A 13,631-nucleotide genomic window follows, 5' to 3' on the forward strand; every position below is an offset into this window, starting at 1 on the left:
CCCCCCCCCCCCAATCGCTTCCTCCTCCTCCTCTCCCTCCCCCCCTTGCACTAGCCACACCCTCTTCTATCACCTTCCGACCACCCACAACTCCTCCCCTGTTGGCCTTTGCCCGCCTGGCTTTTTAAACTTTGAGATCCAGAAATAGAAGAATTGCATTGTTGGATCTTTCCTGGGTAGCAGACCTCCATTTTTTATAGTTAAAACTTCCCTCTTGAATCAGTGGAAACCTGTATGCACCCTTTCTACTTATATGTTTGACAATGGTACATTCATCTTCAATTTTGATTCCGATTCCGACAAAGCTACTGCCATAGATGGAGGGCCTTGGTACGTTGGGAAGAAACCCATTTTTTTGCGGCAATGGGATGCCCGAACCTCATTCAACAGAACTGAACCGTCTTTTATTCCCTCTGGGTCGTTTTCCTCAGTCTTCCCCTGCAATACTGGTGTGCCAAGGGCCTCAGCTTGGTCGGATCTCTTATTGGAAAACCCCTATATTCAGACAAGCGCACCAAGTTAATGGATAGGCTCTCTTTTGTAAGAATTTGTATTGAAGTCGAAGTCGGCCGTGTTCTCCCATCGTCAGTTACGATTATGGACAACAACGGCTATTCCTTCATACAAGACGTCAAGTATGACTGGCTACCTCCTTCCTGTTCGAACTACAAGTGTTTTGGCCACAATACTTCATTATGCGATAAACACGTCTCCGCTGATGCTCCAACCTCTGAACAAGCTCTCCGTGAAAGCCATACTCCCAGTAGTTTGCAACCTCAATAGGACTCCTTCATTGAGCCGAATCCCAGAAGAAACCGAAGGAAAAGATTCCATCAGGGTCCTTCGACAGTGACGGCGGCTTTTCCTGCTCCTCTTCCGCCGGAACTATCTTCTCCAGTAGAGGCTTCATCGCCTTGGATCGATGGACAACATCCTCAGATAATACCTACTGGTCCAAACCCTTTTGCGATCTTGTCGATGACAGAACCTGCTGATGGAACAGTTTCCCCTTCCAGCTTCCAAGCCAGGATTGCTACCCAAGCCACGTCTGATACTCTTCCTCAATCTGGATCGATGAATCTACTATGCTAGGCGGATCTTCCGATGGCTGATAATCAGCCTTCTAACCCCCCTTTGCTCCCTCTCCTTGACATTGCCTCGATCCTTGTTAGAACCATGCCTCTGTTATCCAAACCCCCTCCATCATCTAACCCATCTTATCCTAACCAACCGAACCGAACCACTTCTGAACCCCCTTTCATACCTCTGAACCAATTCCTTCTGGTCCATTTACTAAACAAATTTTCCAAATTCCTGTCAGACCACACGTTATACCCAGGCAATCTATACAACCCGACCACCCATTTAACCAACCAAACCCTCCCTCCACCAACCCGGATCTGAACCCTATCACCTATCCATTTAACACTCTACCCGAACCCGGCCCACTATCTCCTAATCGTTCAAACTCGATGACATATCCTTCCCGCCTGACGCTACCACCTTTGGTCTCACCACGGCCGGTTGTAGCCCTCATCTGTTGTAGCCTACATTGGCTGGCCTTGCTGCGTCCCTCTCCCCCTCGACGACGTCTGTTGTTGCGCCCCCTGCTCATGGCAGTTTTCCCTCTGCCCACGAAGTTGCTGCGTCCCCTGCTCAAGATTCTCTCCACCACCCTGCATCCTTGTCGGCCTTAGGAGGCCTCTCTCCTTTTTGCACCAAAGTGGTCTCCCACCCTTTTACGATTCCGGCGGCCTTTAAAGGCCCTGTTACCTCTTCTTACTTACAGATTCCGGTGGCCTCTGAAGGCCCTCATGATAGCGAGACTCCTTCCTCCCAGATGACTTTGGCGACTCCATCTTTCGGCAACCACATCTGCTCGAATTCTGGCTCCCTCCAGCCTAATTCGATCTCTGCCAGCCATGCTATTACTCCTCCAAGACAGCTTTGCTCTACTTTCAACATTGTTGATGGAATTCTCCCCTTTTCAAGCCCCCTGGGTAGTGACATCAACGCACCTCTCAGCCACGATTAATGCACCTATTCGGTCACAGATGGAAGCTCCACCTACATCAGTTCTCCTGCTCCTCACTTTACTCAACATGACAATTTTGAGGGTACTTTGGATGAGGTCACTCTGGCTACATGCTTCAACCCCCCCACATCCCTATAACCTTGTCCATCTCCACTAGCTCTGGCCTTGCTACCACCCTCAGGAAAAATGGTAAGAAATCATCCAGCAACACTAAATCCACTGCCACCACCTCCCCCCTCGACTCCCCTATCATTGGTTATAGCTTTCGGACTCCTTCCGACCTAGGCCCCCCATCCCCAAGGCCCCCTGTAGCTCATTAAGGAGTTCGATGCCCTCATCCCATGGTTCCTTATGATCCTATGGACCATCTGGATGTCCGAGGTCTTAATTCCTCGGCTAAACAAGCTGATATTCGTTCGAGTATTTGCTCCTCTAAGTCTAACCTTTGTTGCCTATTGGAAACCCGTGTCCTGGAGGCCAATGCCGCCTGGATTACCTCCTTGATTGCCCCCTCCTGGTCTTTTGCTTCCAATTACCTTCACTGCCCTAATGGGAGAATCTGGATTCTTTGGGAACCTTCATTCCTTGACATCTCCATCCAATCCTCCACCGATTAAGCCAACCACATCTCCATCTCCATCTCCCACAACTTTGGGTCCCACATTTGCTTCCTCTCAATCATCTATGCTCATAACCGGGCCACCATCCGGCTCCCTCTCTGGTCTGACCTCCTCGGTTCTCGACCTTGGGGAATTGCCAGAGACTTCAATGTCATCCAATCCAGTCATGAAAAACATGGCGGCAACCCCATGGACTCCCAGGCTATCAACTCCTTCAATGACTGTATTGACGACCTTAATCTCACTGATCTCAGATGGTCGGGTGTCTAGCTCACTTGGCACAATAGAAGATTGGGCATCCATCGGGTGGCTTGTAAGCTTGACTGGGTCCTTGTCAATGAAGCTTGGCTTGATTCTTTCCCCTCCTCTTATGCTTGATTTGGCCTCCCTAGGATCTCCGATCACAATCCCATCTCCATCCATGCCCTTCCCTTTCTCTCCTTCGGTCCTAAGCCTTTCAAATTCTTTGACATGTGGATTTCTCACCCAGATTTTCAATCTCTTGTCCATAATGCTTGGAACATTCCTACTCCCAACTCCCTATCCCCTCTTCTAACATTTGCCAAAAAGCTCAAGAATGTTAAAGTTATGCTCAAGTTTTGGAATGCCACCACATTTGGGAACATCTCCACTAGGATTTCATCTTGCTGTGACAAGCTCCATTCTATTCAATCCAGAATCCAGCTAGATCTCCTTTTGGCTGAGGAAGAAAAAGCTGCTGCTGTTGAGCTTTCTTTGGTGCTTGAGCAAGAAGAGAGTTTCCTTCGCCAGAAAGCCCGCATCAAGTGGCTTGATCTGGGAGACTCCAATTCTGCTTATTTCCACTGCTTTCTCAAAACTAGAAACAATGTCAACACCATTCCGATGCTCACTTCCTCCACTGGAGTTGAGCTTCTCTCCCCCGACCTCGTCAAGTCGGAAGCCATTTCTCACTCCCATAGTCTCTATTGTCCTTCGCCCTATCCCCCCCAACATCCTCAATAAGTTTGTCCCTGATGATCTCCCTTTCCTCCAATCCATTCCTTGCTAGGAAGAAATTTTATTGGCTATCCTTTGCCACAAAGTCAAGAAAGCCCCAGGCCCTGATGGCTTTAGCATGGGTTTTTTCTCTGCTTGCTGGAACACCATTCACAATGACTTAATTCTTGGGGTGCGTAGTTTCTTCTACAACCCCAATCAAATCAGTGGAATCACACTTTCCTATACCTCATCCCCAAGGAGGAGGGTGTGATCTCCATGAATGACTTCAGGCCTATCTCTCTTTACAACCTCCTATATAAGTTCGTTGCTAAGATCCTGGCCAATGGGATTCAAAAAGTCATTGATTTTCTAGTTTGCCCAAATCAGTCTGCTTCTATTGCTGGCAGTAGTATTTCGGATAACATTATGCTTTGCCACGAGATTGTTCGCGGTTTTGATCGTAAGTCCCATTCTTCAGTTGCTCTAGTCAAGATTGACATTCACAAAGCCTTCGACACTATCAGTTGGGACTTCATCTCTAATACCTTGCTCGAAATGTCTTTCCCTGCCTCGTTTGTCCACTGGATTTTCTATGCTTATCAATGGTAGCCCTGCCGGGTACTTCCCCTCAGGTCATGGTATCCGGCGAGGTCCCCTTTCTCCTCTCCTCTTCTCCCTTTCCTTAGAAATCCTATCCCAGTCCATCCAATCGGCCACTGACATCCATCTCACTTCATCCCTAAATGCAAGTCCCTTCTCCTCTCCCATCTGGCTTTCGCTCATGATATTATGATCTTTTCAAAGGCCGACCCTCTCTTTATCTCCACTATCATGGACACTCTCCATTCATTCGAAACCCTCTCGGGGCTTAGAATCAATCTCCTCAAATCCAACATCTTCCTCTCTGGTGTTTCCCCTAATGCCCAAGACCTTCTCTTAGGAATCTCAGGAATCCAGCTTGGATGCTTGCCTGTTAAATATCTGGGTCTTTCTTTCATTTCCACCAGGCTCTCCTCCCATCATTGCACTCCCCTCCTTGATCAGCTCAGGAAAAAAATCTAACTCTGGAAAGGAAAACTCCTCTCTTTTTCTGGTCGGCTTATTCTCATCAGATCGGTCCTCCAGTCCATGTATTTCTATTGGTCAGGCACTTTGTCCTTCCGGCTTCTATGATTAAATCTTTTGAAGGTCTCTTATGCTCCTTCCTTTGGAAGGGCTCCGATTCCCCCAAATTCCTTCGGCCTCTCAGTTGGAAAATGTTTACCTTCCCAAATCCGAGGGAGGATTAGGCATCAGAAGAATCAATGATGTAAACTTTGCGGGTGTCCTCAAACTCATCTGAAAAATTGTGTCCAAACACAAAAGCATTTGGGTTGATTGGATCCTTACTGGGACCCTCAAACACCACTCCCTCTGGACTGCCCCCTCCATTGTTGATGCCTCTTGGATCTGGAGGAAGATCCTAGAACTTAGGACCATTGCTTTCTTAGCAATTTCCTTCTTCATTGGTAATGGTTGGACCACCTCTCTCTGGAAGGAACCTTGGCACCCTTCGGGCATCCTGGGTCACCTAATATCCCCTAGAGTTACTTATTCTTCTAGCCTCCCTGCCAATGGTTCTGTCTCTTCTATCCTCTCCCCCTCGGGCTGGATCCCTCCCTCCTTTCCCCCCTCCTCCTCCTCTCCTTGATATCTGGTCTTCTCTTCCTCCGCTTCCCCCTGGACATTGAGGAAGAGAAGATAAATGCATCTGGCTCCCTTCCTCCAATGGGATCTTCACCTCTGCTACTACTTGGTCCTTTGTCAGATCCCCTTCTCTGGTTTTTCCTTGGCATAAGCTTGTCTAGTCCAAAGGCCATATCCCCCGTCAAAGCTTCACCCTTTGGCGATGCTTGTCTGACTGTCTCCCCACCCAATCCTTCCTCATCAACCGCCACATTCCTATTAACTCTTCCTGTTGTCTCTGCCCCCATGGAATGGAGGACATCCCTCATCTCTTCTTCTCTTACCCCCTCTTTGCTTCTGTATGGAAATATGTCCTCTTTAAATGTTGGCCGTCTAGGAGAAGTATTCTTCCCTTCCATAGGGAATGGAATTGGATTGACATGACCTTCTCTGGCTCCTCCATTTGTGATACTGTTAGTAAATTGGCTTTTTGTGTTACAATCAATCATCTTTGAATGGAGCGTAACATTCGTAGATGGACCCCCAAATCTCGTTCCTTTGGATAAGATTTGAAAAGCTATCTACTTTGATGTTACCTCCAAAGTCTATGCCCTCCCAATTTGGCCAGTCCCCTTCTCTCCCAGAAACTCCTACATCATTACTTCTTGAAACCTCCAGGTTGATCTCATCCGTTCTCCCTCTTCTTGATAGTATGTATGCTTCCCCCCCTTTTTGTATCCCCTAGGAATTGATGTTTAGCTATTTTCTTTGTTTTCCCTTGGTGGGTTGGCTTCTTCTTGTTGGCTTTAGCCTTCCCTCCCCCCTTTTTTCCTTTGTATATTCTTCTTCTCCTCTTGGTAATGAATTATTTATTCATAAAAAAAAAATAAAGGCACAAATAGAATTAATGGACATGATTAAAGTTGTAGAAGTTTTCCTATTTTCATTCCCAAGAGAAGAGGTTCGAATACCTCCTAATTAGGTGGGGACGTCGGCTTCGTCCGTAAAGCCAAGTGGTGCTCTATCTCCAAATCAGCCAAATCTATCTATTTCCTATTTTATCTCTTATTTTATGTTCGTATTTATCACTTTCTATTTTTTCTCTTCCTACAAACCCGTGCACGCATCATCTGCTATCAGAGCACCAGGCATGTCTTTACAATCGGATCGTATCCCCTAAGTCCATAGCGATGGTGATTGGAGTCTTCCACCCAACTTCAGAAGTGGAAAAGTAAAAATCCTTATCTATAGTCATTTGTTTCCATCAGAGGCCACATGGGAAGGACTGAAAGTCTATAAAGATTCAATTTCATTTGGTTTTGAGGACGAGAACTTGCTTTAAGGGGGAAGGAATGTTACGTGCATATATGGGAAAATTTGATTTGTGGGTGTGGTGTCCAAGTGATTGTGGTAGTTATTTAATATATTATATGGCTATGTAACTTTATTATTTTTGTACGTGGGTAGGAGTTATTGCCACACAGTGGAGTCCTAGTGATTTTGTAACTTAATATCTGTGGCTATGGAAAGTGTGTAGAAGTTATAGGAGTTAAAAATTACGGGGAGTGTGGAGCTTCGGTTATAACTAGTTTCATTAGCCTATTTAATGGGCACAAATAGAATTAAGGGATATGATTGAAGTTGCAGAAGTTTTCCTATTTTCTCTCCCAAGAGAAGAGGTTCGACTACCTCCTCCTAATTAGGTCGGGACGTCCGGCTTCGTCCGTAGAGCCAAGAGGTAGGCTACCTCCAAATCAGTCAAATCTATCTATTTCCTATTTTATCTCTTATTTTATGTTCGTATTTGTTACTTTCTATTTACTCTCTTCCCACAAACCCGTGCACGCATCATCTGCTATCAGAGCACTAGGCATGCCTTTACAATCGGATCATATTCCCAAGTCCATGGCTATGGCAATCGGAGTCTTCTGTGCAACTTCACAAACGGAGAAGTACAAATCCTTATCTACAGTCATTTTCCTCCATCAGAGGCTGCATGGGAAGGACTGAAAGTCCATGAAGATTCAATTTCCTTCATTTAGTCTTGAGAACAAGACCTTGCTTTAAAAGGGGGGGGAGGGGGAGGAATGTTACGTGTATACATGGGCAAGTTTGATTTATGCGTGTGGTGTCCAAGTGATTGTGGTAGTTATTTAATATATTATATGGCTATGCAACTTTATTGTTTTTGTATGTGGGTAAGAGTTATTGCCACAAAGTGGAGTCCTAGTAGTTATGTAAATATCTAGGTTTATGGAAAGTGTGTAGAAGTTATAGGAGTTAAACATTATGTGGAGTGCGGAGTGGAGTGTGGAGCTATGGTTATAACTAGTTTCATTAGCCTATTTAATAGGCACGAATAGAATTAATGGATATATTTGAAGTTGTAGAAGTTTTCCTATTTTCTCTCCCAAGAGAAGAGGTTCGACTACTCCTAATTAGGTCGGGATGTCTGTGTTCGTCCGCAAAGCTAAGAGGTTGGCTACCTCCAAATGAGCCAAATCTATTTATTTCCTATTTTATCTCTTATTTTATGTTCGTATTTATCACATTCTATTTTCTTTCTTCCCACAAACCGTGCACGCATCATTAACATCTTAGGTAAGTATGATAATATAGTGGTCTTGTGCATATGGCCATATTACTGATGTTTGGGCTGCTCTTACTGTTTCTCAATAAATTTATGAATTTTTTATGAAAAATTAAATAATGACTTTGTTAGAAGTGGAGAGTAGTTCATAGGATGTCCTTTCTTGAACTGCCTTCATTACATGGATTGTGGTTTCATTTTATGCTAGTGGATTATTTATCTTGACTTTTGTTTGGGAATTTTCAGGTTGCTCCTGATGTGAAAGAGGTCCTTGATACCTTCCGTGTCACTGCTGAACTAGGGACTGATTCACTGGGAGCATATATTATTTCAATGGCTTCCAATGTATGTGTTAATTATAGATTTAATAGTTTATTATGGACATTTTACAGTTAAATAGTTGAAAGCAGAGCTTCTACGGAGTTGGCCATGATAATTGCTATAATTCGTGATGATTGGTAGGCGAGTGATGTCCTTGCTGTGGAGCTCTTACAGAAGGATGCACGACTTGCCCTGAGTGGTGAGCTTGGGAGACCATGTCCTGGTGGAACGTAAGTGACTTGGATCAAGAAACACTCATCTCTTATGGTTGAGAATCAGTAGAAAAAAATCAAACTGAATCCAATAATACTAATGAAAGAAGAATTCATGGGAATAGTTGAAGCAAAACATAACTTCTTCTAGAGGCCAAATGATTTTGGATGAGTTGGCATCTCGTATGATTGAATAAGTCAATAAACTAAACTCCTTGGTAAGAATTTAATCCCTTCTACCTTTAACTTGGTCCTCTACGAAACTCCTTAGTTGGTGATTCATTAAAAATTCATCCCAAAAAAAAAAAAAAAAAAAAAAAAAAAAAAAGTCATTAAACTAATTCACTTAGAATAAAAAATTTGTCTATGAAAATTCACTGAGAATATGAATCAGCTGTCTGGCACACTTTGAGAAATTAAAATATAAGGGATAAACTTCACAGTACTTCAAGTTACTGCCCAAAATAAGATTCACAGCAATAATCAACTGGCCCTATTAGTTGTTTGTAGACTCACTAAGTGTCGTGGCAACTCCAACTTCCACAACCGTGCATAGTCATTTTACATTAAGAAAGAATGAGATACTCCAAACACTAAAATTTTCAGTTTCTATTTAATTTTAATCAGTTTCTAGATCAACTAGAATTAAGAAAATTATAAATTAACAGTACTCGAAGTAAATATTTTCTAATTTTGGTACTAAGGAGTAATCATGGTCAGTCAAACCAGCTGTTGAGATGGGTGGACTAATCTCTCTAGTTGGGCCTTTATTCCCTCTTTCATGCAGTTGCACATAAACTTGGGCCCCTTGTAAGATTACATATTTTTGCATGAAAAGTTATAAGTTATTGGTGTCCAATCCAAAATCCTAAGCTATTAAGTGGAGAGGCCCAATTAGTATATGAAGGAATCCAAGGTCCTAGAGTTATCCAATGTGGGTCGTTCCTAATACTCCCGCTAATGTGTTAGTGTTACCCCTCTTTTGGGTGGTAGTACACGTAGCATATGTGGTCTCTTATCTTAGGTCGCTGCACACATACACACACTGATGGGAGGGCCCTTAGGGAAGAAGGGAAGAACTAGAATAGAAGGGGAAGGAAGGGATCACACAATTAAATATTGCACAAATCCAACCAGGGAGGGAGAAATCGCATAAAGGGGGGGGAATCACACAGTCCTAAGGCTCTCAAACATTAACTCAATTCATCAATCTTCAAATCTGTCCCATTAGAGTACATTAGCTCCTCTATATAAAGAGGGCAGACTAGCAGTCATAACTTAACTAGGAGTTAGACTCCAAGTAGGACTAGACATTACATAATAGGAGTTGGACTCCAGATAGGACTAGACTAGAACTCCAATATGGAGTAGGACTAAAACTCCAACATGGAGTAGGTAACTAACTAGTCATTCACTAATAGGGAGACCTAAACTGACTCAAACTGAAATAACAAAGGAAATAGACTCAAAATATGACTCTTAACTAAACTAATGAATTAAATCCCTTTTTCCTACTTTCTACCCATATTTTAGGCCTATTAAAGTGGTCCATTACAAAGAAAACTCATGGGATTAAAGACCCAATACATACATAACCCAACCCAAGGCTTATTTGCAATAAAATAAGCCCATTAAGTGGCTTATCTACATCACACACACACACACACACATATATATGTTGAATTTGGTGAATAGGCTTGTGTCAAATAGACAGCAAGCCCTCTTTATTTATAATAAGGGAGAGAACATTCTAGAATAGGTACGAGGACTGAAATACCCTCTAGACGAAAATACCCCTTGAATGCATATTACATCACTCCCCCTCAAGTTGGTGCATAGATGTCAAACATGCCTGACTTTCTTGGACGAAAAACTTTACTACGAAGAAAGACATCAGCTAATTGGGCACCAATTTGAACAAAAGGAACACAAATAACTCCTTGTTCCAACTACTCCTTGATGAAGTTACGATTGATCTCAACATGCTTCGTTCGATTATGTTGCATACGATTATGAGCAATGCTGATTGCAGATTTACTGTCACATTATAGACACATAGGCACCTCAATTGGATCACACAGTTACTGAAGGTGACTCTGGAGTCAAAGAGCTTCACAAATACTATGGGCCATGGATCCTATGGCCTAAAATCCTCTTCTGCAGTGGACTACGCAACGACTGCTTGTTTCTAGCTTTGCCAAGTAACAAGATTGCCTCCAACGAAGGTGTATTATCTAGAAGTAGACCTTCTATCATCCGGACAACCATACTAGTCAGCATTATTAAAAGCTTCAACACACAATTGGCTATGTGAAGAGAAAATAACTCCTTTACCAGGAGCAACCTTCAAGTATCTCAAAATACAATTTGTGCCTCTAAATGTGAAAGCCACGATCCAGTAATAATCTCCATGATGACCTCCGCCCCCTGAGGTGGCCTCCATGACCTCTCCCCCTGCTGGGAGGTCCTCCTCCCCTGTTTCCTCTTCCATCCATGGCCCTTCATCTCCATCACCTCCTTTTCCAGCTCATCCCCCACCGACTATTGCTTGGAATTCTCCCTTCAAGCACTCCGTCTCCGGAGGAGTGTGAGAGAGATATATCAGTCTTCACCAATCTCTGATAATTGCCCTTGTCAACTGGTTCACCATTTTTATCCTTGAGATGAGAGTTACCCTCAAGAGGGGTGTCGTCTAGTTTACAACCCAACATTCCTGTGTTTGATAGAAGATCAAATGTATACTTCCGCTGAGAGAGGAAGATACCTTGAGTTGAATGAGCCACTTCGATGATGAGGAAGTATCTCAGCTTACCCAAGTCTTTGATTTCAAACACTCTGTCCCCAAATATTTCTTCAGTTGAGCTATCTCATCAATGTCATTCCCATTGATTACAATGTCATCTACATAGACGATGAGGCTGTAATATGCTCTCCTATCTTCTTGATAAACAAAGTATGGTCAACATTACTATGTTTATAGCCAATAGACACTATAGCTCTATGGAAACGGGCCAAACGGCCAAACCATGCATGTGGAGACTGCTTTAGGCCGTACAAGGTCCGTTTCAACTTATGAACCTTGCCTTGGGTCTTCAGAAAGCAAACCAGGAGGGATATCCATATATACCTCCTCTTCAATCTCCCCATGGAGGAACGCATTCTTGACATCTAGTTGCTATAGCTTCCAACCTGGATTGACTGTGCAAGAGAGTAACTTTGAAAATGTTCATTTTGGCAATTGAAGCAAAGGTATCCTGGTAGTTGATCCCTTATGTTTGAGTAAACCCTCTAGCAACCAGCCTTACCTTATATTGGTCCACTGTACCATCTACCCTTTGTTTGATATTAAATATCCATTTGCGGCCCACAAATTTCTTCCCAGAAGGTAGTGGTACCAAATCCCACATATCATTCTTACCAAGAGGCCTCATTTCTTCATCCATTGCCTCTTTCCACCTAGAATTAGCTAGAAGTTCCTTCTATGGCAGAGATGGAAGGAAATAGATGACAAAGAAGAACAAAAGTATGGAAGGAGGGAGAAAGACTATCATATAGGTTGAGTGCAAGTCCTATAGGTTTTACGAATAGCAATTGGTAAGTCAAGACTAGGGTCATTACAAGGAAATGACTCACCAAATGGAGTAGAATCACTTGACGAACTTGGATCTGGTGGAGACGACTGGCTGGGCACAATGGTGGTAGGGTCGACTTTCTTATGCTGGGTACGAACATACACCTTTAAAGGTTGTGCCCCCACCCCCCCCCCCCCCCCCCAGGCAGAATTCTATGGACTGGAGTCTGCTCCTATTCTTGACTTGTCACACCTTCCTCAAGCTCATTATCATCCAATGAAGTAATCAAAGACACATCTTCTTGTAGAGTAGACTCCCCCTGAAGGGGTGCAGTAGATGGATAATATGCTTCAAACTCATTGAAGAAGACATCCATAGTTACAAACATTCGCCGGGACAGAGGATGGTAACATTTATACCCTTATTGGGTAGCAGAATGGCCAAGAAAAATACAGCGGAGCTGTCGAGGATCAAACTTCTCATGCAGGTGATGGTTACGAGCAAAAAGCACGAACCCAAAAATTTTGGGGGGCACAACAAAGGAAGAGGTACCTAGAAGAACGTCAATAGGACAGCATGCCAACACACGGGAAGGCATCTGATTAATGAGGTAAGTTGACAGGAGATCCACTTCACTTCAATACTGTTACTGAACATTCATCTCAAACATGAGGGACCATGCCACTTCTAAGAGATGGCGATTCTTGCGTTCAACCACTCCATTCTAAGAGGGAGTTGTCCAACAACTTGTTTGATGTAAGATTCCATGATCAGACAAATACAACTAGAATGACCCATCAATGTATTCTTTCCCGTTATCAGTACAGATGATCTTAACCTTAGCATCAAACTGGGTCTGAACCATCTTATGAAATGGCTGAAAACATGGAAACACATTGCTCTTCTGTCGTAATAGATAGATCCAAGTGGTGCGACTATAACAATCAATAAACGTGACAACCATTGGTAACCATATATTGAAATACATTTGGTAGGGCCCAAACATCAGAATGTATCAAACCAAAAGGTACTAAACTTTTATTATCAGAAAGAGGATAAATGGATCTGGTTTGCCTAGAAAAAAAATAAGCATCGCAAAAGAAATCATTCGGATTACATTGCTTAAATAAATCTAGAAAAATTTAAGATAAAGTTCCTAGAGGAGGGTGACCCAACTGACAATGTCACTTGTGTATCTCAGATAATGCAAAGATAGACGAACTAGGGAGAGAAGCCTGAGTAGTCAAAGCTATTGGAGAGCTGTCAAGGAAGTATAAACCACCAACCACTTTACTATTTCCAATCATATGCCCCATTACCAAGTCCTAAAGAGACGGTGAGTGGAAAAAAATGTTACTTTGAATTAAATCCCTAGTAAGACTACTAATCAAAAGAAGATTAGTAGAAAAAATAGGGACGTGTAACATAGAGGAAAGGGACAACAAGGAAGAACATTTAATGGAACCCTTTCCAGAGACAGAGGAGAGAGAACCATCAGCAACTCGAACTTTACTATTACTTGACAAAGGAAAATAGTCAACAAATTGATAATGAGACCCAGTCATGTAGTCGGAGGCACCTAAGTCGATTATCCACAGGATGGATACAACCGAGGCACAATGACCATCGAAAGAAATACCTGGATTATTAGGATTG

The 13,631-nt window shown here is 43.2% G+C and overlaps 1 protein-coding gene across 1 annotated transcript in view; it reads left to right on the plus strand.

Moving 5' to 3' along the window:
* The window catches only part of LOC122088283 (phosphoenolpyruvate carboxylase 4-like), a 44,752-nt gene that overhangs the window by 21,244 nt on the left and 9,877 nt on the right, over window positions 1-13,631 (plus strand). Inside the window, exons 16-17 of the mRNA XM_042657491.1 lie at window positions 8,117-8,215; window positions 8,333-8,421. Coding sequence (XP_042513425.1) covers window positions 8,117-8,215; window positions 8,333-8,421 — 188 coding nt within the window. The remainder of the gene's footprint in view (window positions 1-8,116; window positions 8,216-8,332; window positions 8,422-13,631) is intronic.

The sequence above is a fragment of the Macadamia integrifolia genome, chromosome 2 (assembly GCF_013358625.1).
Source record: "Macadamia integrifolia cultivar HAES 741 chromosome 2, SCU_Mint_v3, whole genome shotgun sequence".
Taxonomy (NCBI): Eukaryota; Viridiplantae; Streptophyta; class Magnoliopsida; order Proteales; family Proteaceae; genus Macadamia; species Macadamia integrifolia.